The sequence below is a fragment of the Gasterosteus aculeatus genome, chromosome 20 (genome assembly GCF_964276395.1).
Source record: "Gasterosteus aculeatus chromosome 20, fGasAcu3.hap1.1, whole genome shotgun sequence".
NCBI lineage: Eukaryota > Metazoa > Chordata > Actinopteri > Perciformes > Gasterosteidae > Gasterosteus > Gasterosteus aculeatus.
Window position 1 is genome coordinate 1,207,228 of NC_135707.1, and position 26,796 is coordinate 1,234,023.

Consider the following 26,796-nt stretch of genomic DNA (forward strand, 5'->3'; position numbering starts at 1 on the left):
TCAGCACATTTCTCCTCTGCACCATCAGCATACAATTTAAGGTCAACATAAGCAAATTTGTTCCATAATGTCTCCTTCGCGAGCTGGAGCGTTTCTGTATAGGTGGCAAGGCACGTCGCCATCTTCTCCTCTACGTGAGCCACTTCTCTGCTTGCTTTTTCTTCGTCGCCTTCCACTTCTCCTAGGGCATCAACATATTCGAGACCAGTGTCGTGGAACTTTCCAAAGTCCACACCAAGTGCTCTGATCTCGTCGATCAGCACCCTTTTTTCTAGGAGGTCTTCAGTGAGGGACAGCTTTTTGGCTCTCTTGGTGAAACACGCCTGTGCTGTTGAGCGCTTTCCTTTTAGAGCCACTAATTCTGCTGAATCCATCTTCCTTTCCCGACACTGACCGAGGCGCTGCTCCACAGAGGGGTCTATTCGGCCTTTTCCTCTTCCTTTGGAGTTTCTTCGCTGGTCAATGCTGCTAGGGCGGTTGCGGACTTAGCTTGACGTGCTCAGAACCGTTGGTTTTTTACTGTTCCGTTTTCTCCCCACGGAAAGGGCAACCCGGCACACATAGGACTTTACTCAAGATTCCTCATTTGTTTGTTTATTTCTTAAAAGGGGAACCAGGTAAAAAACCTGGAATAATAAGAAATGCAATACTTAAATTTCCATGTGCACACCACAACCAACACAGCTCCCCAGTTCTTTATCTTAATAACATTATTCAAAAATACAAATAAACATTATTAATATACTATAATCCACCATCATCAGTTTCGTTATTTGCATGTACACATTCAATCATTATGCACCACATTCACAATGCATGCAGTCTTTTCTTAGCAGGAAACTACAATTCCCAAAATGCCCCACGGCAAACCAGGAAGTACCCACGTCACATAGCAGTCTGGCTTATATGTTTAAAGTATGAAACACAAAGAAAGTAAACACAGCAGCAACACATTTAAGGTGACATCAGACAACATGAAGCGTACATTATAAAGGAGACAAGACAACATTGAAAATCAAGAGAGCTTACCAAGTGGCTGCACACCGGGTTGGAAGTCGTTACCAACTAAGTGAATCGCGCTTCCTTTTCACTCAGTAAACACTGGTCACGTGACCTCACAGCACACTCCTCTCTTAAAGGGACACTACACTATTGCGCTGCTACCTCAAAGTTTCTCCATATAATACTGGCATTTACATATATAGCTCTGGCAGGTAAACATTTGATCACACATGTAAATCCGAAATAACAAAACGTCATGAATTAAAAACTCCACAGAAAACACAACAGCTACAGATAAAAAATCACTGTTACAACTCTGACACATTCAGAGGAATCTTTTAATGGGTAATTTCCCTCCCAAATAAACCTATTTTTAAAATGGAGGAGTTGACAGCAGCGCGAGAATGTGCCCCAAAGTTTGGGTCAAAACCTCAAAAAGAGAAGAACGCTTTGTGAAGCAGAAGTAAAAACCAGACTGAACGTGAATGAACACACTAACTTCTACATTTTCTTAAAGGCGCAAATGTTACTTATTTTTTTTCCTTCTTATCAGCAGCACCCAGGCGGGGGGCCACAAAACCACCAGCTCAGAGCAGAAGTGCACTGAAGAGCCTCAGCGCGGATCAGCACTCATCCACATCTGCATCAGGACTCTGAACATCTGTTTACGATGAGCAGAAAGCCAGCGGATGAAGCAGGTATACGTGAGATTACCTTATATACATTATTATACATGAGATATAATGTTAACTATTCTATAACTAGGCTGAGTGTTCATAACTTAATCTGTTGTCAGTCTGGTGTTTGTTCACCGGTTTTGTTACGCTCTTTTGAGGACAGAGTTTAGATTCATAACTTCATGTTTATTAAACTTTAACGTCTTGTCTGTATCCACAGTATCATTGTGCATTAAAAGGGTTTTAATCTCCACTACGGAGAAGTGGATACAAGCGCAGCGTTTCAAAGAAGTCCTGCTGAGAACAGGCCTAAAACTACAATCTGGGACATAAATAGTAATATTCATAAACTTGGACCGACACAAGGACAGAAGTCCGGTCTTAAAAGCATATTAGGAAGAACGTAAGGCGCTTTTCACTGTTCAAAACCTGCACTCTTTGCTTCCTTCTTCTGGTGTAACGGAGATGCTTCCGTATGCTGGTGAGACTTCATGTATTTACACTAGTGAGCTGCTCTTATGTTCGTCGGGGCGCAGGGGGTAGAGCGGGTGCGCTGGGAACCGCAAGGTTGGTGGTTGATGTCCCGGCTGCCACATGTTTAAAGTCGAAGTGTCCCTGAGCCAAGACACCCAACCCCTAATTGCTCCCCGGGCAAAATGTGAAAAAGCCATGGGTTTAAAATGTAATGTAAGTCGCTTTGGATAAAAGCGTCAGCTAAATGACCTGTAATGTAATGTTCACTAGTGAGATGCTCTAATGTTCACTAGTGTAAGGGCAACAGGTATAGGAACCCAAAAGCACAACTCCGAGGCAGAATCCAATAAAAAGTTCTTTACTTATACAGGCAGGGTCAAAACCGGAATAGCAGTCCAATGGGCAAACATATCCAGAGGGGCAGGCAGGAAATCCATACAGGCAGTGTTCAGAAACAGGATGGAAAACCGACTGGCAAGCAAGTCCAAAAAGGGCGCAGACGAAGGGTTCGTGGTTAAGAGAAGGCCGGCTAGGTCAGGACGGGATATTGGTAATCGGAAAAACGAAGAAAAACTTGGCATGCACACAAGACAATCTGGCAGGGAACAAACAAATGTGATGGCCTTAAATAGTGAGTGGCTGATGACGGGATGTGCTTCAGGTGAGAGCAAGGAGACCGAGGTGTGGGTACTGAGCTAATGATGTGGGAGGATCTGAAATGACAGGAGAGTTAGATAACATGCAGTGAAGGTTAAATTAAACATGCAGTGAAGATTAAAATAAACTATGATGTGGTCTATTGTGTGACAACTAGTGAGATGCTCTAACGTTCACTAGTGAGATGCTCTTATGTTCACTAGTATGATGCTCTTATATTCACTAGCGAGATGCTCTTATGTTCACTAGCGAGATGCTCTTATGTTCACTAGTGAGATGCTCTTATGTTCACTAGTGAGATGCTCTAATGTTCACTAGTGTGATGCTCTTATGTTCACTAGTGAGATGCTCTTATGTTCACTAGTGAAATGCTCTAATGTTCACTAGTGAGATACTCTTATATTCACTAGTATGATGCTCTTATATTCACTACTGTGATGCTCTTATGTTCACTAGCGAGATGCTCTTATGTTCACTAGTGAGATGCTCTTATGTTCACTAGTGAGATGCTCTAATGTTCACTAGTGTGATGCTCTTATGTTCTCTAGCGAGATGCTCTTATGTTCACTAGCGAGATGCTCTTATGTTCACTAGTGAGATGCTCTTATGTTCACTAGTGAGATGCTCTAATGTTCACTAGTGTGATGCTCTTATGTTCACTAGTGAAATGCTCTAATGTTCACTAGTGAGATGCTCTTATATTCACTAGTATGATGCTCTTATATTCACTACTGTGATGCTCTTATGTTCACTAGCGAGATGCTCTTATGTTCACTAGTGAGATGCTCTAATGTTCACTAGCGTGATACTCTTATGTTCACTAGTAAGATGCTCTAATGTTCACTAGTGAGCTGCTCTTATCTTCACTAGTGTGATGCTCCTATGTTCACTAGTAAGATGATGTTACGTGCCTCGGCCTGCTTGGGGGTGTGTGTGTGTTTTGACTTGTGTTCCCACAGGTGTTCTGACACACCCACCATGCAGTCATCTCCACTGCCCGCTCCCACCTGCAGCCACTAATCACCCTCACCCACAGCCAATCAACTGCAGGATGCCGTGGCTTAAAAGGAGGTCGGGAGGGAGAGACGAGGAGGCAGAGCTGTTGGAGAGAGCCGAAGGGCTGTTGCAACAAAATAACTTTTTGGCAGGAACTATTGTTTTGAGCTGGGTTCAAGTGACAGTTCTTGTGTTTTTGGTTACATATGTATTTGGGTCATGTGAACTGGTGAAGGTCAAGTTATTGTTGTTATTCTGTCGGTGGTTATCACGTTGTTTGTACTTTTTATTTTTTGCTTCTTCCGTTGTCCCAGGGAAAAGGGGACCGCACAATGGGAGTGTGTAGGTAAGAGACCCTGGGGTTTACATACTACCCGTAGATAAACCTCTGTCTATATACACTAGGTAAGACCTGGGCGGACCACCCCCTGTATTTATCAGAGAGTTTAGCAGGGTGTGTTTAGACTAGATAGGTTAGGGGTCCTTTTCATTGGTTAATTTCTTTGCTTTGGTTCCGCTCAGCCCCTTTTCCCCCACTACCGTATTATAGGTGAAATAAACCTGGTTTAAACGGTACTTTTTTTTGTTGGTCCTACTTGTGCGCCCATGCAATTTGTTTCACCTCACCCACCTTTTGGCCAGCTCACGTGTGACGGCGAGTTACGGTATCCTCTCTTTAGAGGAGGGCGTAACAAATGGGGGCTCGTCCGGGATCTTGGATCTAATACCCGTTACTCTGAGCGCGTCATTGGGAACTTAGTGTGGTTGTATGTAGTCTATACATTTAGTGAGTCGTTGTAGCACATTGTTAGTATGGCGACTTCGGCATTGGCCGGTTTCTTCGAAGCCCCTACTCTTGAAGGGTTGGCTGCGTTTCGTAAGGTAGAGTTGCAGGCCTTAGCGGAACACTACGAGATCCCTGTTCCTAAACAAAAGCTTAAAGCTGAGCTTTTGACCTTAGTAACAGAAGGGTTAGTAGAGAGGGGAATTTTGTCCTTGAAAGAGGATGAGAGGGGTGCCTCAGGAGAGGAGTCTGATGGATCCTCTGATGTAAAAACAGAGGATGGTGTAGAGGAAGAGGTTGCTCGTACTCCTGTTACGTTGCCCCGGTTTGACCCTTTGTCTCCTCCTTCAGGTCATTCTAACGGCGCTGCTAGGCTCAAAATGAGGCTGGCCAGGTTGGAGATGGAGCTAAGGGAAAAAGAAAGTATGCGACAAAGAGAGTTCGAGTTAGAAATTCGGAAATTGGAAATCAATAAGGAAATTAGAATTCGACAACTGGAGCTAGAGGCTGGCTCCCGAGTGAGTCCGTCTTCTGCTCCGCCTCAGGCTCACTTTGATGTGAGTAAGCATATTGCTTTAGCACCGCCATTTAGGGAATCAGAAGTTGATTGTTATTTTTCTGCTTTTGAGCGTGTGGCAGCTGCGCTGCACTGGCCACTCGAGGTTTGGTCACTTCTCTTACAGTGTAAACTGTCCGGGAAGGCCCAAGAAGTTGTTGCTGCTCTCTCCCTGGAAGAGAGTTTAAAATACAACGTTGTAAAAGCTACCGTTCTTCGCGCGTATGAACTGGTCCCCGAAGCATATAGGCAGAGATTTAGGAACCACAAAAAGGCTTTGAATCAAACTTTTGTAGAGTTTGCCAGAGACAAAGAGTCTTTGTTTGATCGCTGGTGTTCAGCCAGCAAAGTTACAGATTTTGCTGGTATCCGAGAGTTAATTTTGTTGGAAGATTTTAAAAACACTCTACCTGAGCGTCAGGTGGTTCATTTGTGTGAACAAAAGGTGGCAACGTTGGCTCAGGCCGCAGTGTTGGTCGATGAATATACCTTGACACATAAGAGTGCGTTCACGCCACCTCGTGTTGGGGACAGAACATTTGTGCCATCTGTACAAAGTCCTGCTCGTCCTTCACCAACCAGTTCGTCCAGTCCCAAGGATGTGCGGGAGTGTTTTTATTGTCATCAAAAGGGGCATCTGATTGCCACCTGTCCTGTGTTAAGCAACCGAGACAGGCGACCGATGACTTCCGGTAACAAACCAAAAGGTGTTGGTCTGGTCTGTTCCAAGAGGCACCCGGTGAAAAGCGGTGCATGTTCTGCACGAAGCAAACCAGACAGACTGTACAGCCCATTTTTGTTAACAGGTTTGGTCTCCTTATCGGGGATGGAAATTGATCAAAGGCCCATCCAAATTTTGAGAGACACTGGAGCTGCGCAATCTGTTATTCTTACAGATGCGCTGCCTTGGTCTTCAGAGACGTCTTGTGGTTCCCAAGTCTTGCTGCAGGGTATTGAGATGGGGACACTGCCCGTACCCTTGCATTGGGTCCATTTGACGTCTGACTTGGTTTCAGGGCATTTCCGTGTTGGTGTCATGGACACGCTGCCTGTGAAAGGTGTGACTTTGCTGTTAGGCAATGACATTGCAGGTGGAAAGGTGACACCCTTGTTAGAAGTGTTGGATAAACCTAACCTTAATTCAGAAGATGAGGATCTGTCAAAGAATTTTCCTAATGTGTTTTCTGCCTGTGTGGTTACCCGAGCGCAGTCCCGACGACTAGAGGATGTTGTAAGTTTGTCTGAGGATCTATTTGACCCAGGGGCTGTGGAGAGTGAGGTTCCTCATGAGCCTGCGCGTGTGAACGAGGTTCACCCTCAAGGGGACGTTGTGGATACCTGGCCCCAATCAGGTGACCTTTTTGTAGCAATCACCCCGGAAACTAATGTTCATTAGTGAGATACTCTTATATTCACTAGTATGATGCTCTTATATTCACTACTTTGATGCTCTTGTGTTCACTAGCGAGATGGTCTTATGTTTACTAGTGAGATGCTCTAATGTTCACTAGCGTGATGCTCTTATGTTCACTAGTAAGATGCTCTAATGTTGACTAGTGAGCTGCTCTTATGTTCACTAGTGTGATGCTCCTATGTTCACTAGTGAGATGCTCTAATGTTTACTAGTGAGATGCTCTAATGTTCACTAGCGTGATGCTCTTATGTTCACTAGTAAGATGCTCTAATGTTGACTAGTGAGCTGCTCTTATGTTCACTAGTGTGATGCTCCTATGTTCACTAGTGAGATGCTCTAATGTTCACTAGCGTGATGCTCTTATGTTCACTAGCGTGATGCTCTTATGTTCACTAGCGAGATGCTCTTATGTTCACTAGCGAGATGCTCTAATGTTCACTAGTGAGATGCTCTTATGTTCACTAGCGAGATGCTCTAATGTTCACTAGCGAGATGCTCTAATGTTCACTAGGGAGATGCTCTTATGTTCACTAGCGAGATGCTCTTATGTTCACTAGCGAGATGCTCTTATGTTCACTAGTGAGATGCTCTAAAGACAACACAGTTAACACACTTGCAGCATGTAGCCTTTGCTCAAACAAAGAGTGTCGTCTCCTTGTGACAAACAGCCACATATCGAGAAGCAAGAACAGGATCGGCTCTATGTCCCCCATTTTTGTTTGCGGTTAGCTTTCAGTTTTCACGCCATCGAATGACGCCAATCTACTTTCCATCATATACCACGCCTATCAAGTGACGTTATCACTACTCTCTACTTTCTGGAATACACCACGCTCATCAAGTAAGGGTACTGTTGGCGGTGGAAACGCTCACCAAATCATGGTTAACAGACCGGACCCGTACCGACCCGACCCGTACCGTACCATACCACTCGGTGGAAACGCGCCATAAGGTTCACTAGTGAGATGCTCTTATGGTCACTAGCGAGATGCTCTTATTTTCACTGTTGTGATGCTCTTATGTTTACTAGTGAGATGCTCTTATATTCACTTGTGAGCTGCTCTAATGTTTACTAGTGAGCTGCTCTAATGTTCACTAGTGTGATGCTCTTATGTTCACTAGTGAGCTGCTCTAATGTTCACTAGTGTGATGCTCTTATGTTCACTAGTGAGATGCTCTTATGTTTACTAGTGAGATGCTCTAATGTTTACTGGTGAGATGCTCTAATGTTCACTAGTGAGATGCTCTTATGTTTACTAGTGAGATGCTCTAATGTTCACTAGTGAGATTACTCGTATGAATACTTGTGAAACGCTTGCACATTCTCATGTGAGAGCATACATACATATAACTGAAAAAGTTATAAATACACATTTGAAACAATTACATGAATATATGTAAACACTTGCATATGTATCTAAACTTTGTATATCTTTGTAATCCTCAAGAGATTATGAATGTATAAGTGTTCAACTATATATATATAGAACCTTTTCATATGTGCGTGTGTGGTGGCCGGCCTTTGCACTTCCTCATTTTGGTGCCCAGGACTCCGCTTCCTGACTCACACGTTGTTGTCGCTCCCATAGAAACCACTCAATACTTCTCATTTACGTTGTTTATTTAAGTTTTACATTTGGTCGTTTCATTTGAACACGATTAACATGATTAGTGGACAACGTGAGGTCAAAAGTCTGTGCCGATGTCCCGTCCAAGACAAAAGCCAGCCCCCGTGCCTCAGCCCCCCCTCCTCTTATCCACTGACCCTCGTCAGGTGAATCTAATGAATCATAAAGAGTTATTTCAAATGTGAATGAAAAAATACTTTAAGTGAATACACATAATTCCTACCAACTAAAATATGGGTCTGACAGCCATCAGATAGATACATATAAATGTTTAATTTCATTCATATGTGTATAAGACACAGCAGTGTATATAAATGCGTATGTGTTTCTCATATATACGTGTTTCAGTTGACTATGTATAATGTTTTATATATGTGGGTGCATCTGTTTACCTAGTACGTATGTATGTATGTATGTGTGAGAGTGTCTCAGTATTTAAGTCCTAAACGGCTCCTAATAAGTCAGTTTCTATGTTACTGGTGAAGAAATAAATGAATTTAAGACACAGAAAATTGCCTAAAAAAAGATTCAGGGCCTCGTTTTGGTTCTTAGCTTTTAGCTTGGATGAGAATAAAGTACGTAAGCAGCGCTGTGTGCAAATCATCTGGACTAATTTACACAACATATTGTCTAACTTGTTGAAGTTGTGTTTGGAGCCTTTTCAGACGTATAAGTGGAGACTGTAGCCAAGACTTGAATATTTGTATATTTGACCAAAATCAACTCCGAACCGGTGAAGCTCGGGCTGAACAGGTGAACAGGTGACAAAGGTCTCAGGCCAAAGATAAAGTATTTACAGCTGCATGTTTGCTTGTGACGCTGTGACCTCAGACAACATCCCGACGGTGGAAGTGGATTCCAGAGTTCCTCTTTGGCGTCTTCGTGATGAACACTTTGTTGTCTTCTCTTTCAGAGGGAGTCATTGAGGACAATGAAGACGTGAACGCACCAGTACGTCCTGAGGACAAAGCCCCCCCAGGTGCACGCTGAACACCACCCACTTCATGTGCTTGTCATGTATTTAAGGCCTTTGAGTGTTGGAGCAGCACCATGACCTCCACCCTTGTTGTGATGTTTGTGTCAGACCGGAGGCTCCTCTTCTCCTCTTCGTCTCTCCCCCTGCTCGCCGTGTGTTGGATCCTCCTGCTGCTCATCATGGGCCTTCGTATCTACTGTGAGTACCTTCTGGGTGGAGCGAGTCCACGCCGGCTTCCTCTCAGCTTCATCTAAGACCAATCAATCATGAGGAGTTTTCAACCTTTAGAGCTCAGGATTCAATCTGTGTGACTCCAGAGACAGTGAGTCTAAAGACGGCTGCATGCATGAACACCCATAGTGTGACACCTGCCATGATCATGAAACACCTCTGTGTCACATGGGTTATTTAAAGGATCCAAACAAACAACGAGACCAACACTTCCCTCTGATCATATTTCAGTTTCTTCCGTCATTTCTGAACAAAACGTCAAGCTGATGAAAGAGAACAAGGAGCTGAAGGAGAACTTCACAAAACAAATCACAGACCTGGAGGACAACTGGAATGAGCTGAATATCAGCAGAGCTCAGTGGACCATCGACTCCTACTGCCCAGCAGATACAAGTAAAGGTATCATCACTTTACATTAATCAGTCCACAAAGAACCAATAACAATATCACAATGAGGCTGTTTGTTGGTTCTTTGTTCTTTCAGTGAGAAGGTGTTCAGCTTGTCAGAGAGGCTGGGACCAGACCCAGAAGAGCTGCTATGTGTTTCATAACAGTGAAGCTCCTCCTCATCCTAAAACCTGGGAAGAAGCTCGAGAGAACTGCAGAGGAAGGGGAGCAGATCTGGTTGTTGTTCATGATGAGGAGGAAAAGGTGATGAGAGACCTGAGGGAACGTTTATGATATAAATATAAAATATAAATGGTTTTCTGTAGTTGAGTCTGTAGGACTAGTTTACAGGTAACAACATATAAATATGAATAATATAAATAAGTACTTACATCCTTGGGACCTTTACTTAACCTCACACAACTCTTCTCTATAAAGACACACAAGACACTTTAATAACTTACTTCAAATAAACACTTTATTTCTCTGGTTTATTTTATCTTTGTAAATTGTCATTTCTTCTCTTTCACAGAACGTAATCGATGGTTACATCAGAGACCTCTATGTATCTAAGGGGTACTGGATGGGCCTGAGGGTTGAAGGAGGGACGTGGAAGTGGATCGATGGAACTAATCTGACTGACGCGTAAGTGACACATTCATTAACATCATGAATCATTTCTTCTATCATTGTTTCATCTGAACATCATGTTGTTTCTTCAGATCCTGGATAGAACCTCCTGCTGAAGGTCACTGTGCCGTTTCTCTCCCGACCAGAACATGGACATCAGTGAAGTGTGATGAGAAGAGAACAAGGATCTGCTCACAGAAAGCTTTGTCTGTTTAAACGTCTCAGATTTCATTCTCCAGAAGGTTCCTGGATGCTCCTACATGTGACATCAAGTGGCTCATCAACATACAAACATGTAGGATTCTACTTCACAACTATGATTTTATTCAAGGTTTTCATTTCTACAAAAAATAGCTTTTATTTTCTGAAGTGTTGTGTTCTTCAAAGCAGAATCTCAGCTTCAAGGTGTTTTATTGGATCCAATAGATACTTTGAGTGTGAATTCAGACGTCAGGACCAAACTGTTGATTGTTCATAACTTCCTGTGTGTTTCCTTGTGATCTGTTAGAGAAGCAACGCTTGTGATTTACACATCAGCAGCATCCTGATTTATTTCTTCTTGTTTCTACCTTTGACCAGCAGGGGGCGCTGCCTGCTGGTTCTCTGCACTTTGCATCAATACTTAGAACCATGTTGAACTTGCACAGCTGATGTTTCTCAGTTTATCTTTGTAGCAGCAGGTTCATCTTTTGGTCTGTTGTTGTTGTTGTTGTTGTTGTTGTTAATAAATGTGCAGCCACAGGTTGTTGTTTGTCTCTTTTTATCGGCGTGAATCCTTCAACAAGCTTCAGTGGCGTCAGGAAGAGTCGCCTCCTTCAGGTGCTGTGACGCGTTAAAGCAGGAGGCCGTCCCACTGTGAACATCTGCAGCAGCAGAGCTCCACAGAGGACCAGGAAGTCCCTCAACAAGTCTCCCGCTGTCCATCTCACATTGATCACATGTTGACTTCTTTTGTTGTGTTGGTGGTGTCACATGAACGGGCGGATGAAGTCACCGCCTGTTGAGGTTCCTCGTGTTCGTGTTTTCACGCCCGTCGTGCAGTGCATGCTGGGATACGCCCCCCCAGGTCTCTGAGCAGACACACTGAGCAGCTGTAGGGCTGATTAATGGATTATTAACATGATGGACTCTTGTAGAGCGAGTGTGTGTTAAGAACTACTTTGTGTGCGTCAGATAGAAATGTGTGTGTGTGATTGTACCAACGTACAGCCGGTCAAACGGCGCGTTACCATGACGACAGCTCGCCCGCCCTCGTCCCCCTGCACTCAGTCATCATGCTTCCCTGCATGTTTTTAGCGTGTAACCATGCAGCTTGATCTCCTCTCTGTCCGTGTCTCTGTCAGAATGGTCCCTCGTTTACTGGCTGCGTCTCTGTGAGCCTCCGTGCTTCATGTCTTCATGGTGTTGATGAAGCAGTACGAGGGCTTCCTGAGTCACGTGTCTACGTATTTTCATCTTCTCTCTTCTTTTATTCTCTCTGCGTGTTTTGTAAAGGCTCCGTAGTGCAAAGCCGATGAGTTTGTAACATCAGTTCAGAGGCTACAGATAAAAAATCACTGTTACAACTCTGACACATTCAGAGGAATCTTTTAATGTGTAATTTCCCTCCCAAATAAACCTATTTTTAAAATGGAGGAGTTGACAGCAGCGCGAGAATGTGCCCCAAAGTTTGGGTCAAAACCTCAAAAAGAGAAGAACGCTTTGTGAAGCAGAAGTAAAAACCAGACTGAACGTGAATGAACACACTGACTTCTACATTTTCTTAAAGGCGCAAATGTTACTTATTTTTTTTCCTTCTTATCAGCAGCACCCAGGCGGGGGGCCACAAAACCACCAGCTCAGAGCAGAAGTGCACTGAAGAGCCTCAGCGCGGATCAGCACTCATCCACATCTGCATCAGGACTCTGAACATCTGTTCACGATGAGCAGAAAGCCAGCGGATGAAGCAGGTATACGTGAGATTACCTTGTATACATTATTATACATGAGATATAATGTTAACTATTCTATAACTAGGCTGAGTGTTCATAACTTAATCTGTTGTCAGTCTGGTGTTTGTTCACCGGTTTTGTTACGCTCTTTTGAGGACAGAGTTTAGATTCATAACTTCATGTTTATTAAACTTTAACGTCTTGTCTGTATCCACAGTATCATTGTGCATTAAAAGGGTTTTAAACTCCACTACGGAGAAGTGGATACAAGCGCAGCGTTTCACAGAAGTCCTGCTGAGAACAGGCCTAAAACTACAATCTGGGACATAAATAGTGATATTTATAAACTTGGACCGACACAAGGACAGAAGTCCGGTCTTAAAAGCATATTAGGAAGAACGTAAGGCGCTTTTCACTGTTCAAAACCTGCACTCTTTGCTTCCTTCGTCTGGTGTAACGGAGATGCTTCCGTATGCTGGTGAGACTTCATGTATTTACACTAGTGAGCTGCTCTTATGTTCGTCGGGGCACAGGGGGTAGAGCGGGTGCGCTGGGAACCGCAAGGTTGGTGGTTGAAGTCCCGGCTGCCACATGTTTAAAGTCGAAGTGTCCCTGAGCCAAGACACCCAACCCCTAATTGCTCCCCGGGCAAAATGTGAAAAAGCCATGGGTTTAAAATGTAATGTAAGTCGCTTTGGATAAAAGAGTCAGCTAAATGACCTGTAATGTAATGTAATGTTCACTAGTGTAAGGGCAACAGGTATAGGAACCCAAAAGCACAACTCCGAGGCAGAATCCAATCAAAAGTTCTTTACTTATACAGGCAGGGTCAAAACCGGAATAGCAGTCCAATGGGCAAACATATCCAGAGGGGCAGGCAGGAAATCCGTACAGGCAGTGTTCAGAAACAGGATGGAAAACCGACTGGCAAGCAAGTCCAAAAAGGGCGCAGGCGAAGGGTTCGTGGTTAAGAGAAGGCCGGCTAGGTCAGGACGGGATATTGGTAATCGGAAAAACAAAGAAAAACTTGGCATGCACACAAGACAATCTGGCAGGGAACAAACAAATATGATGGCCTTAAATAGTGAGTGGCTGATGACGGGATGTGCTTCAGGTGAGAGCAAGGAGATCCAGGTGTGGGTACTGAGCTGATGATGTGGGAGGATCTGAAATGACAGGAGAGTTAGATAACATGCAGTGAAGGTTAAATTAAACATGCAGTGAAGATTAAAATAAACTATGATGTGGTCTATTGTGTGACAACTAGTGAGATGCTCTAACGTTCACTAGTGAGATGCTCTTATGTTCACTAGTATGATGCTCTTATATTCACTAGCGAGATGCGCCTATCAAGTGACGTTATCACTACTTTCTACTTTCTGGAATACACCACGCTCATCCAGTAAGGGTACTGTTGGCGGTGGAAACGCTCACCAAATCATGGTTAACAGACCGGACCCGTACCGACCCGACCCGTACCGTACCATACCACTCGGTGGAAACGCGCCATTAGGTTCACTGTTGTGATGCTCTTATGTTTACTAGTGAGATGCTCTTATATTCACTAGTGAGCTGCTCTAATGTTTACTAGTGAGCTGCTCTAATGTTCACTAGTGTGATGCTCTTATGTTCACTAGTGAGATGCTCTAATGTTTACTAGTGAGATGCTCTAATGTTCACTAGTGAGATTACTCGTATGAATACATGTGAAACGCTTGCACATTCTCATGTAAGAGCATACATACATATAACTGAAAAAGTTATAAATACACATTTGAAACAATTACATAAATATATGTAAACACTTGCATATGTATCTAAACTTTGTATCTTTGTAATCCTCAAGAGATTATGAATGTATAAGTGTTCAACTATATATATAGAACCTTTTCATATGTGCGTGTGTGGTGGCCGGCCTTTGCACTTCCTCATTTTGGTGCCCAGGACTCCGCTTCCTGACTCACACGATGTCGCTCCCATAGAAACCACTCAATACTTCTCATTTACGTTGTTTATTTAAGTTTTACATTTGGTCGTTTCATTTGAACACGATTAACATGATTAGTGGACAACGTGAGGTCAAACGTCTGTGCCGATGTCCCGTCCAAGACAAAAGCCAGCCCCCGTGCCTCAGCCCCCCCTCCTCTTATCCACTGACCCTCGTCAGGTGAATCTAATGAATCATAAAGAGTTATTTCAAATATGAATGAAAAAATAGTTTAAGTGAATACACATAATTCCTACCAACTAAAATAGCCATCAGATAGATACATATAAATGTTTCATTTCATTCATATGTGTATAAGACACAGCAGTGTATATAAATGCGTATGTGATTCTCATATATACGTGTTTCAGTTGACTATGTATAATGTTTTATATATGTGGGTGCATCTGTTTACCTAGTACGTATGTATGTATGTATGTGTGAGAGTGTCTCAGTATTTAAGTCCTAAACGGCTCCTAATAAGTCAGTTTCTATGTTACTGGTGAAGAAATAAATGAATTTAAGACACAGAAAATTGCCTAAAAAAAGATTCAGGGCCTCGTTTTTGTTCTTAGCTTTTAGCTTTAATAAGAATAAAGTACGTAAGCAGCGCTGTGTGCAAATCATCTGGACTAATTTGCATAACATATTGTCTAACTTGTTGAAGTTGTGTTTGGAGCCTTTTCAGACGTATAAGTGGAGACTGTAGCCAAGACTTGAATATTTGTATATTTGACCAAAATCAACTCCGAACCGGTGAAGCTCGGGCTGAACAGGTGAACAGGTGAACAGGTGACAAAGGTCTCAGGCCAAAGATAAAGTGTTTACAGCTGCATGTTTGCTTGTGACGCTGTGACCTCAGACAACATCCCGACGGTGGAAGTGGATTCCAGAGTTCCTCTTTGGCGTCTTCGTGATGAACACTTTGTTGTCTTCTCTTTCAGAGGGAGTCATTGAGGACAATGAATACGTGAACGCACCAGTACGTCCTGAGGACAAAGCCCCCCCAGGTGCACGCTGAACACCACCCACTTCATGTGCTTGTCATGTATTTAAGGCCTTTGAGTGTTGGAGCAGCACCATGACCTCCACCCTTGTTGTGATGTTTGTGTCAGACCGGAGGCTCCTCTTCTCCTCTCCGTCTCTCCCCCTGCTCGCCGTGTGTTGGATCCTCCTGCTGCTCATCATGGGCCTTCGTATCTACTGTGAGTACCTTCTGGGTGGAGCGAGTCCACGCCGGCTTCCTCTCAGCTTCATCTAAGACCAATCAATCATGAGGAGTTTTCAACCTTTAGAGCTCAGGATTCAATCTGTGTGACTCCAGAGACAGTGAGTCTAAAGACGGCTGCATGCATGAACACCCATAGTGTGACACCTGCCATGATCATGAAACACCTCTGTGTCACATGGGTTATTTAAAGGATCCAAACAAACAACGAGACCAACACTTCCCTCTGATCATATTTCAGTTTCTTCCGTCATTTCCGAACAAAACGTCAAGCTGATAAAAGAGAACCAGGAGCTGATGAAAGAGAACCAGGAGCTGATGAAAGAGAACCAGGAGCTGAGTACAGGTAACCTGAAGCGATGCACAGAGCAACAGAATAGATTCATCTCACCTGGATGTTTCTACATCCACAGTTCAAATTAAACTTCAGAATGAAGAACTTCTTCTGCTTCAGATTACTGAATAGTTACATATATTGGAGACGTTATATAATAGGAATGAAAGGATGAGTGAAGAGATATTCTATATTCTTCTAACAAGTCCCGTGATTCAACCCCAACGAGCTCTGTTGTATCTCAAAAAGTGTGTGTGTGCCATTGATTTCCATTAAAAACAGATCAATGAGCCTCATGATCCTTCATAAACACACAAGATGGACAAGTAAAATTGACCAAAACCAATTTATATTATTACCATCAATAAATAGTCCAAATTTCATTTTCATTTTTGATACAATAAGTGACATAACAGAGATGAACCAGTTAAGAGAAAACCTGCTGGCGGCCAAACAAGAGCTGAGAAACCTCAGTGAGCAGCTGAACTTAGAGAAGGAAGACTCGAGAAAGAAACTCAACAGTCTGAAGCTGCAGCTGGAAAACATGACGCAAAACTATAATGTCTCAGAAGGTAAGAACAGCGAGCTGAAGAACGTGATCCAGGAGCTGAAGACAGAGAACCAGGAGCTGAAGGAGAACTTCACAAAACAAATCACAGACCTGGAGGACAACTGGGAGAAGTTCAATGTCAGCAGAGCTCAGTGGACCATCGACTCCTACTGCCCAGCAGATACAAGTAAAGGTATCATCACTTTACATTAATCAGTCCACAAAGAACCAATAACAATATCACAATGAGGCTGTTTGTTGGTTCTTTGTTCTTTCAGTGAGAAAGTGTTCAGCTTGTCAGAGAGGCTGGTACCAGATCCAGAAGAGCTGCTATGTGTTTTATGACAGGGAAACTCCTTCTGAGCTTAAAACCTGGGAAGAAGCTCGAGAGAACTGCAGAGGAAGGGGAGCAGATCTCGTTGTTGTTCATGATGAGGAGGAAAAGGTGATGAGAGACCTGAGGGAACGTTTATGATATAAATATTAAATATAAATGGTTTTCTGTAGTTGAGTCTGTAGGACTAGTTTACAAGTGTTGTGTTCTTCAAAGCAGAATCTCAGCTTCAAGGTGTTTTATTGGATCCAATAGATACTTTGAGTGTGAATTCAGACGTCAGGACCAAACTGTTGATTGTTCATAACTTCCTGTGTGTTTCCTTGTGATCTGTTAGAGAAGCAACGCTTGTGATTTACACATCAGCAGCTTCCTGATTCATTTCTTCTTGTTTCTACCTTTGACCAGCAGGGGGCGCTGCCTGCTGGTTCTCTGCACTTTGCATCAATACTTAGAACCATGTTGAACTTGCACAGCTGATGTTTCTCAGTTTATCTTTGTAGCAGCAGGTTCATCTTTTGGTCTGTTGTTGTTGTTGTTGTTGTGAATAAATGTGCAGCCACACGTTGTTGTTTGTCTCTTTTTATCGGCGTGAATCCTTCAACAAGCTTCAGTGGCGTCAGGAAGAGTCGCCTCCTTCAGGTGCTGTGACGCGTTAAAGCAGGAGGCCGTCCCACTGTGAACATCTGCAGCAGCAGAGCTCCACAGAGGACCAGGAAGTGTCCCTCAAGTCTCCCGCTGTCCATCTCACATTGATCACATGTTGACTTCTTTTGTTGTGTTGGTGGTGTCACATGAACGGGCGGATGAAGTCACCGCCTGTTGAGGTTCCTCGTGTTCGTGTTTTCACGCCCGTCGTGCAGTGCATGCTGGGATACGCCCCCCCAGGTCTCTGAGCAGACACACTGAGCAGCTGTAGGGCTGATTAATGGATTATTAACATGATGGACTCTTGTAGAGCGAGTGTGTGTTAAGAACTACTTTGTGTGCGTCAGATAGAAATGTGTGTGTGTGATTGTACCAACGTACAGCCGGTCAAACGGCGCGTTACCATGACGACAGCTCGCCCGCCCTCGTCCCCCTGCACTCAGTCATCATGCTTCCCTGCATGTTTTTAGCGTGTAACCATGCAGCTTGATCTCCTCTCTGTCGGTGTCTCTGTCAGAATGGTCCCTCGTTTACTGGCTGCGTCTCTGTGAGCCTCCGTGCTTCATGTCTTCATGGTGTTGATGAAGCAGTACGAGGGCTTCCTGAGTCACGTGTCTACGTATTTTCATCTTCTCTCTTCTTTTATTCTCTCTGCGTGTTTTGTAAAGGCTCCTTAGTGCAAAGCCGATGAGTTTGTAACATCAGTTCAGAGGCTACAGATAAAAAATCACTGTTACAACTCTGACACATTCAGAGGAATCTTTTAATGTGTAATTTCCCTCCCAAATAAACCTATTTTAAAAATGGAGGAGTTGACAGCAGCGCGAGAATGTGCCCCAAAGTCTGGGTCAAAACCTCAAAAAGAGAAGAACGCTTTGTGAAGCAGAAGTAAAAACCAGACTGAACGTGAATGAACACACTGACTTCTACATTTTCTTAAAGGCGCAAATGTTACTTATTTTTTTTCCTTCTTATCAGCAGCACCCAGGCGGGGGGCCACAAAACCACCAGCTCAGAGCAGAAGTGCACTGAAGAGCCTCAGCGCGGATCAGCACTCATCCACATCTGCATCAGGACTCTGAACATCTGTTTACGATGAGCAGAAAGCCAGCGGATGAAGCAGGTATACATGAGATTACCTTATATACATTATTATACATGAGATATAATGTTAACTATTCTATAACTAAGCTGAGTGTTCATAACTTAATCTGTTGTCAGTCTGGTGTTTGTTCACCGGTTTTGTTACGCTCTTTTGAGGACAGAGTTTAGATTCATAACTTCATGTTTATTAAACTTTAACGTCTTGTCTGTATCCACAGTATCATTGTGCATTAAAAGGGTTTTAATCTCCACTACGGAGAAGTGGATACAAGCGCACAGTGGATACAAGCGTTTCAAAGAAGTCCTGCTGAGAACAGGCCTAAAACTACAATCTGGGACATAAATAGTAATATTTATAAACTTGGACCGACACAAGGACAGAAGTCCGGTCTTAAAAGCATATTAGGAAGAACGTAAGGCGCTTTTCACTGTTCAAAACCTGCACTCTTTGCTTCCTTCTTCTGGTGTAACAGAGATGCTTCCGTATGCTGGTGAGACTTCATGTATTTACACTAGTGAGCTGCTCTTATGTTCGTCGGGGCGCAGGGGGTAGAGCGGGTGTGCTGGGAACCGCAAGGTTGGTGGTTGAAGTCCCGGCTGCCACATGTTTAAAGTCGAAGTGTCCCTGAGCCAAGACACCCAACCCCTAATTGCTCCCCGGGCAAAATGTGAAAAAGCCATGGGTTTAAAATGTAATGTAAGTCGCTTTGGATAAAAGCGTCAGCTAAATGACCTGTAATGTAATGTTCACTAGTGAGATGCTCTAATGTTCACTAGTGTAAGGGCAACAGGTATAGGAACCCAAAAGCACAACTCCGAGGCAGAATCCAATCAAAAGTTCTTTACTTATACAGGCAGGGTCAAAACCGGAATAGCAGTCCAATGGGCAAACATATCCAGAGGGGCAGGCAGGAAATCCATACAGGCAGTGTTCAGAAACAGGATGGAAAACCGACTGGCAAGCAAGTCCAAAAAGGGCGCAGACGAAGGGTTCGTGGTTAAGAGAAGGCCGGCTAGGTCAGGACGGGATATTGGTAATCGGAAAAACGAAGAAAAACTTGGCATGCACACAAGACAATTTGGCAGGGAACAAACAAATGTGATGGCCTTAAATAGTGAGTGGCTGATGACGGGATGTGCTTCAGGTGAGAGCAAGGAGATCGAGGTGTGGGTACTGAGCTGATCATGTGGGAGGATCTGAAATGACAGGAGAGTTAGATAACATGCAGTGAAGGTTAAATTAAACATGCAGTGAAGATTAAAATAAACTATGATGTGGTCTATTGTGTGACAACTAGTGAGATGCTCTAACGTTCACTAGTGAGATGCTCTTATGTTCACTAGTATGATGCTTTTATATTCACTAGCGAGATGCTCTTATGTTCACTAGCGAGATGCTCTTATGTTCACTAGTGAGATGCTCTAATGTTCACTAGTGTGATGCTCTTATGTTCACTAGTGAGATGCTCTTATGTTCACTAGTGAGATGCTCTAATGTTCACTAGTGAGATACTCTTATATTCACTAGTATGATGCTCTTATATTCACTACTGTGATGCTCTTATGTTCACTAGCGAGATGCTCTTATGTTCACTAGTGAGATGCTCTAATGTTCACTAGCGTGATGCTCTTATGTTCACTAGTAAGATGCTCAAATGTTGACTAGTGAGCTGCTCTTATGTTGACTAGTGTGATGCTCCTATGTTCACTAGTGAGATGCTCTAATGTTCACTAGCGTGATGCTCTTATGTTCACTAGCGATATGCTCTAATGTTCACTAGTGAGATGCTCCTATGTTCACTAGTAAGATGCTCTAATGTTCATTAGTGAGCTGCTCTTATGTTCACTAGCGAGATGCTCTAATATTCACTAGTGAGATGCTCTTATGTTCACTAGCGAGATGCTCTTATGTTCACTAGTGAGATGCTCTTATGTTCACTAGTGAGATGCTCTTATGTTCACTAGCGAGATGCTCTAATGTTCACTAGTGAGATGCTCTTATGTTCACTAGCGAGATGCTCTAATGTTCACTAGGGAGATGCTCTTATGTTCACTAGCGAGATGCTCTTATGTTCACTAGCGAGATGCTCTAATGTTCACTAGTGAGATGCTCTTATGTTCACTAGCGAGATGCTCTTATGTTCACTAGCGAGATGCTCTAATGTTCACTAGTGAGATGCTCTTATGTTCACTAGCGAGATGCTCTTATGTTCACTAGTGAGATGCTCTAAAGACAACACAGTTAACACACTTGCAGCATGTAGCCTTTGCTCAAACAAAGAGTATCGTCTCCTTGTGACAAACAGCCACATATCGAGAAGCAAGAACAGGATCGGCTCTATGTCCCCCATTTTTGTTTGCGGTTAGCTTTCAGTTTTCACGCCATCGAATGACGCCAATCTACTTTCCATCATATACCACGCCTATCAAGTGACGTTATCACTACTTTCTACTTTCTGGAATACACCACGCTCATCAAGTAAGGGTACTGTTGGCGGTGGAAACGCTCACCAAATCATGGTTAACAGACCGGACCCGTACCGACCCGACCCGTACCGTACCATACCACTCGGTGGAAACGCGCCATAAGGTTCACTAGTGAGATGCTCTTATGGTCACTAGCGAGATGCTCTTATTTTCACTGTTGTGATGCTCTTATGTTTACTAGTGAGATGCTCTTATATTCACTAGTGAGCTGCTCTAATGTTTACTAGTGAGCTGCTCTAATGTTCACTAGTGTGATGCTCTTATGTTCACTAGTGAGATGCTCTAATGTTTACTAGTGTGTTGCTCTTATGTTTACTAGTGAGATGCTCTAATGTTTACTAGTGAGATGGTCTAATGTTCACTAGTGAGATGCTCTAATGTTCACTAGCGAGATGCTTTAATGTTCACTAGGGAGATGCTCTTATGTTCACTAGCGAGATGCTCTTATGTTCACTAGCGAGATGCTCTAATGTTCACTAGTGAGATGCTCTTATGTTCACTAGCGAGATGCTCTTATGTTCACTAGCGAGATGCTCTAATGTTCACTAGTGAGATGCTCTTATGTTCACTAGCGAGATGCTCTTATGTTCACTAGTGAGATGCTCTAAAGACAACACAGTTAACACACTTGCAGCATGTAGCCTTTGCTCAAACAAAGAGTATCGTCTCCTTGTGACAAACAGCCACATATCGAGAAGCAAGAACAGGATCGGCTCTATGTCCCCCATTTTTGTTTGCGGTTAGCTTTCAGTTTTCACGCCATCGAATGACGCCAATCTACTTTCCATCATATACCACGCCTATCAAGTGACGTTATCACTACTTTCTACTTTCTGGAATACACCACGCTCATCAAGTAAGGGTACTGTTGGCGGTGGAAACGCTCACCAAATCATGGTTAACAGACCGGACCCGTACCGACCCGACCCGTACCGTACCATACCACTCGGTGGAAACGCGCCATAAGGTTCACTAGTGAGATGCTCTTATGGTCACTAGCGAGATGCTCTTATTTTCACTGTTGTGATGCTCTTATGTTTACTAGTGAGATGCTCTTATATTCACTAGTGAGCTGCTCTAATGTTTACTAGTGAGCTGCTCTAATGTTCACTAGTGTGATGCTCTTATGTTCACTAGTGAGATGCTCTAATGTTTACTAGTGTGTTGCTCTTATGTTTACTAGTGAGATGCTCTAATGTTTACTAGTGAGATGCTCTAATATTCACTAGTGAGATGCTCTTATATTCACTAGTGAGCTGCTCTAATGTTTACTAGTGAGCTGCTCTAATGTTCACTAGTGTGATGCTCTTATGTTCACTAGTGAGATGCTCTAATGTTTACTAGTGTGTTGCTCTTATGTTTACTAGTGAGATGCTCTTATGTTTACTAGTGAGATGCTCTAATGTTTACTAGTGAGATGCTCTAATATTCACTAGTGAGATTACTCGTATGAATACATGTGAAATGCTTGCACATTCTCATGTGAGAGCATACATACATATAACTGAAAAAGTTATAAATACACATTTGAAACAATTACATAAATATATGTAAACACTTGCATATGTATCTAAACTTTGTATATCTTTGTAATCCTCAAGAGATTATGAATGTATAAGTGTTCAACTATATACATAGAACCTTTTCATATGTGCGTGTGTGGTGGCCGACCTTTGCACTTCCTCATTTTGGTGCCCAGGACTCCGCTTCCTGACACACACGTTGTTGTCGCTCCCATAGAAACCCCTCAATACTTCTCATTTACGTTGTTTATTTAAGTTTTACATTTGGTCGTTTCATTTGAACACGATTAACATGATTAGTGGACAACGTGAGGTCAAACGTCTGTGCCGATGTCCCGTCCAAGACAAAAGCCAGCCCCCGTGCCTCAGCCCCCCCTCCTCTTATCCACTGACCCTCGTCAGGTGAATCTAATGAATCATAAAGAGTTATTTCAAATATGAATGAAAAAATAGTTTAAGTGAATACACATAATTCCTACCAACTAAAATATGGCTCTGACAGCCATCAGATAGATACATATAAATGTTTCATTTCATTCATATGTGTATAAGACACAGCAGTGTATATAAATGCGTATGTGTTTCTCATATATACGTGTTTCAGTTGACTATGTATAATGTTTTATATATGTGGGTGCATCTGTTTACCTAGTACGTATGTATGTATGTATGTGTGAGAGTGTCTCAGTATTTAAGTCCTAAACGGCTCCTAATAAGTCAGTTTCTATGTTACTGGTGAAGAAATAAATGAATTTAAGACACAGAAAATTGCCTAAAAAAAGATTCAGGGCCTCGTTTTTGTTCTTAGCTTTTAGCTTTAATAAGAATAAAGTACGTAAGCAGCGCTGTGTGCAAATCATCTGGACTAATTTGCATAACATATTGTCTAACTTGTTGTTCTGATGTACGGGGGGGAACTCACTGTGATGCTGATGTATCAACATCTTGTGGATCCGAAAAGGCCGTTCTATGATAAAAAGTGTGATAACTCAACTACTTTGTCTCTCTGGACATTTGTTGTCTGTCAGGATGAAGGAGACTTCCTGTATTCAGCACACTGTGAGCGATTCAGGGCCTCGTTTTGGTTCTTAGCTTTTAGCTTGGATGAGAATAAAGTACGTAAGCAGCGCTGTGTGCAAATCATCTGGACTAATTTACACAACATATTGTCTAACTTGTTGAAGTTGTGTTTGGAGCCTTTTCAGACGTATAAGTGGAGACTGTAGCCAAGACTTGAATATTTGTATATTTGACCAAAATCAACTCCGAAACGGTGAAGCTCGGGCTGAACAGGTGAACAGGTGAACAGGTGACAAAGGTCTCAGGCCAAAGATAAAGTGTTTACAGCTGCATGTTTGCTTGTGACGCTGTGACCTCAGACAACATCCCGACGGTGGAAGTGGATTCCAGAGTTCCTCTTTGGCGTCTTCGTGATGAACACTTTGTTGTCTTCTCTTTCAGAGGGAGTCATTGAGGACAATGAATACGTGAACGCACCAGTACGTCCTGAGGACAAAGCCCCCCCAGGTGCACGCTGAACACCACCCACTTCATGTGCTTGTCATGTATTTAAGGCCTTTGAGTGTTGGAGCAGCACCATGACCTCCACCCTTGTTGTGATGTTTGTGTCAGACCGGAGGCTCCTCTTCTCCTCTTCGTCTCTCCCCCTGCTCGCCGTGTGTTGGATCCTCCTGCTGCTCATCATGGGCCTTCGTATCTACTGTGAGTACCTTCTGGGTGGAGCGAGTCCACGCCGGCTTCCTCTCAGCTTCATCTAAGACCAATCAATCATGAGGAGTTTTCAACCTTTAGAGCTCAGGATTCAATCTGTGTGACTCCAGAGACAGTGAGTCTAAAGACGGCTGCATGCATGAACACCCATAGTGTGACACCTGCCATGATCATGAAACACCTCTGTGTCACATGGGTTATTTAAAGGATCCAAACAAACAACGAGACCAACACTTCCCTCTGATCATATTTCAGTTTCTTCCGTCATTTCTGAACAAAACGTCAAGCTGATAAAAGAGAACCAACAGCTGATGAAAGAGAACCAGGAGCTGAGTACAGTTAACCTGAAGCGATGCACAGAGCAACAGAATAGATTCATCTCACCTGGATGTTTCTACATCCACAGTTCAAATTAAACTTCAGAATGAAGAACTTCTTCTGCTTCAGATTACTGAATAGTTACATATATTGGAGACGTTATATAATAGGAATGAAAAGATGAGTGAAGAGATATTCTATATTCTTCTAACAAGTCCCGTTATTCAATCCCAACGAGCTCTGTTGTATCTCAAAAGTGTGTGTGTGCCATTGATTTCCATTAAAAACAGATCAATGAGCCTCAGGATCCTTCATAAACACACAAGATGGACAAGTAAAATTGACCAAAACCAAGTTATATTATTACCATCAATAAATAGTCCAAATTTCATTTTCATTTTTGATACAATAAGTGACATAACAGAGATGAACCAGTTAAGAGAAAACCTGCTGGCGGCCAAACAAGAGCTGAGAAACCTCAGTGAGCAGCTGAACTTAGAGAAGGAAGACTCGAGAAAGAAACTCAACAGTCTGAAGCTGCAGCTGGAAAACATGACGCAAAACTATAATGTCTCAGAAGGTAAGAACACTGAGCTGAAGAACGAGATCCAGGAGCTGAAGACAGAGAACCAGGAGCTGAAGGAGAACTTCACAAAACAAATCACAGACCTGGAGGACAACTGGGAGAAGTTCAATGTCAGCAGAGCTCAGTGGACCATCGACTCCTACTGCCCAGCAGATAAAAGTAAAGTTATCATCACTTTACATTAATCAGTCCACAAAGAACCAATAACAATATCACAATGAGGCTGTTTGTTGGTTCTTTGTTCTTTCAGTGAGAAAGTGTTCAGCTTGTCAGAGAGGCTGGTACCAGATCCAGAAGAGCTGCTTTGTGTTTTATGACAGGGAAACTCCTTCTGAGCTTAAAACCTGGGAAGAAGCTCGAGAGAACTGCAGAGGAAGGGATGCAGATCTGGTTGTTGTTCATGATGAGGAGGAAAAGGTGATGAGAGACCTGAGGGAACGTTTATGATATAAATATTAAATATAAATGGTTTTCTGTAGTTGAGTCTGTAGGACTAGTTTACAGGTAACAACATATAAATATGAATAATATAAATAAGTACTTACATCCTTGGGACCTTTACTTAACCTCACACAACTCTTCTCTATAAAGACACACAAGACACTTTAATAACTTCCTTCAAATAAACACTTTATTTATTTGGTTTCTTTTATCTTTGTAAATTGTCATTTCTTCTCTTTCACAGAACGTAATCGATGGTAACGTCACAAACATCCCTGTATCTAAGGGGTACTGGATGGGCCTGAGGGTTGAAGGAGGGACGTGGAAGTGGATCGATGGAACTGATCTGATGAACGCGTAAGTGACACATTCTTTAACATCATGAATCATTTCTTCTATCATTGTTTCATCTGAACATCATGTTGTTCCTTCAGCTCCTGGATAGGACCTCCTGCTGAAGGTCACTGTGCCGTTTCTCTCCCGACCAGAACATGGACATCAGTGAAGTGTGATGAGAAGAGAACAAGGATCTGCTCACAGAAAGCTTTGTCTGTTTAAACGTCTCAGATTTCATTCTCCAGAAGGTTCCTGGATGCTCCTACATGTGACATCAAGTGGCTCATCAACATACAAACATGTAGGATTCTACTTCACAACTATGATTTTATTCAAGGTTTTCATTTCTACAAAAAATAGCTTTTATTTTCTGAAGTGTTGTGTTCTTCAAAGCAGAATCTCAGCTTCAAGGTGTTTTATTGGATCCAATAGATACTTTGAGTGTGAATTAAGACGTCAGGACCAAACTGTTGATTGTTCATAACTTCCTGTGTGTTTCCTTGTGATCTGTTAGAGAAGCAACGCTTGTGATTTACACATCAGCAGCTTCCTGATTTATTTCTTCTTGTTTCTACCTTTGACCAGCAGGGGGCGCTGCCTGCTGGTTCTCTGCACTTTGCATCAATACTTAGAACCATGTTGAACTTGCACAGCTGATGTTTCTCAGTTTATCTTTGTAGCAGCAGGTTCATCTTTTGGTCTGTTGTTGTTGTTGTTGTTGTTGTTGTGAATAAATGTGCAGCCACACGTTGTTGTTTGTCTCTTTTAATCGGCGTGAATCCTTCAACAAGCTTCAGTGTCGTCAGGAAGAGTCGCCTCCTTCAGGTGCTGTGACGCGTTAAAGCA

The 26,796-nt window shown here is 42.9% G+C and overlaps 3 protein-coding genes and 1 long non-coding RNA gene across 7 annotated transcripts in view; 3 read left to right on the top strand and 1 right to left on the bottom strand.

Annotated features, from left to right (window-relative positions):
- Positions 1–581: 581 nt before the first annotated feature.
- On the bottom strand, positions 582–1,114 carry LOC144389487 (uncharacterized). Its single transcript, XR_013453591.1, has 2 exons — positions 1,030–1,114; positions 582–626 (listed from the first exon to the last, which is right to left on the bottom strand). It is a non-coding gene; the product is annotated as an uncharacterized LOC144389487 (long non-coding RNA).
- Positions 1,115–1,560: 446 nt separating this feature from the next.
- LOC120814981 (C-type lectin domain family 4 member G) lies at positions 1,561–11,153 on the top strand. Its single transcript, XM_078094346.1, has 7 exons — positions 1,561–1,700; positions 9,102–9,167; positions 9,273–9,362; positions 9,627–9,794; positions 9,880–10,046; positions 10,315–10,427; positions 10,505–11,153. The coding sequence occupies exons 1-7, from the start codon at positions 1,673–1,675 to the stop codon at positions 10,626–10,628; spliced, it is 756 nt and encodes a 251-aa protein (XP_077950472.1). The 5' UTR covers positions 1,561–1,672; the 3' UTR covers positions 10,629–11,153.
- Positions 11,154–12,220: 1,067 nt separating this feature from the next.
- LOC144389485 (C-type lectin domain family 4 member G-like) overlaps positions 12,221–26,796 on the top strand; it is a 33,339-nt gene continuing 18,763 nt past the window's right edge. Inside the window, exons 1-6 of one of the 4 annotated variants that reach the window (XM_078094342.1) lie at positions 12,221–12,361; positions 15,275–15,340; positions 15,446–15,535; positions 15,800–15,904; positions 16,462–16,635; positions 16,721–17,340. In XM_078094342.1, the coding sequence (XP_077950468.1) occupies positions 12,334–12,361; positions 15,275–15,340; positions 15,446–15,535; positions 15,800–15,904; positions 16,462–16,635; positions 16,721–16,917 (660 nt within the window). In that variant the 5' untranslated portion in view covers positions 12,221–12,333 and the 3' untranslated portion in view covers positions 16,918–17,340. Of the gene's footprint in view, positions 12,362–15,274; positions 15,341–15,445; positions 15,536–15,799; positions 15,905–16,461; positions 16,636–16,720; positions 17,341–26,796 lie in introns of those variants that run through there. The other 3 variants (XM_078094343.1, XM_078094339.1, XM_078094340.1) reach the window with 3 other exon arrangements.
- LOC120813514 (C-type lectin domain family 10 member A-like) lies at positions 24,947–26,697 on the top strand. The gene is made up of 4 exons (XM_078094344.1): positions 24,947–25,332; positions 25,424–25,590; positions 25,859–25,971; positions 26,049–26,697. Exons 1-4 carry the CDS (start codon positions 25,014–25,016, stop codon positions 26,170–26,172), a joined length of 723 nt encoding a protein of 240 aa, XP_077950470.1. The 5' UTR covers positions 24,947–25,013; the 3' UTR covers positions 26,173–26,697.

Coding starts and splice junctions, on each gene's coding strand:
- LOC120813514 (XM_078094344.1), top strand. CDS start 25,014: ATGAACCAGTTAAGAGAAAACCTGCTGGCGGCCAAACAAGAGCTGAGA. Junction 25,591..25,858: donor TTCATGATGAGGAGGAAAAG/GTGATGAGAGAC, acceptor TCTCTTTCACAG/AACGTAATCGATGGTAACGT. Junction 25,972..26,048: donor GGAACTGATCTGATGAACGC/GTAAGTGACACA, acceptor TTGTTCCTTCAG/CTCCTGGATAGGACCTCCTG.
- LOC120814981 (XM_078094346.1), top strand. CDS start 1,673: ATGAGCAGAAAGCCAGCGGATGAAGCAG. Junction 1,701..9,101: donor AAAGCCAGCGGATGAAGCAG/GTATACGTGAGA, acceptor CTTCTCTTTCAG/AGGGAGTCATTGAGGACAAT. Junction 9,363..9,626: donor CATGGGCCTTCGTATCTACT/GTGAGTACCTTC, acceptor ATCATATTTCAG/TTTCTTCCGTCATTTCTGAA.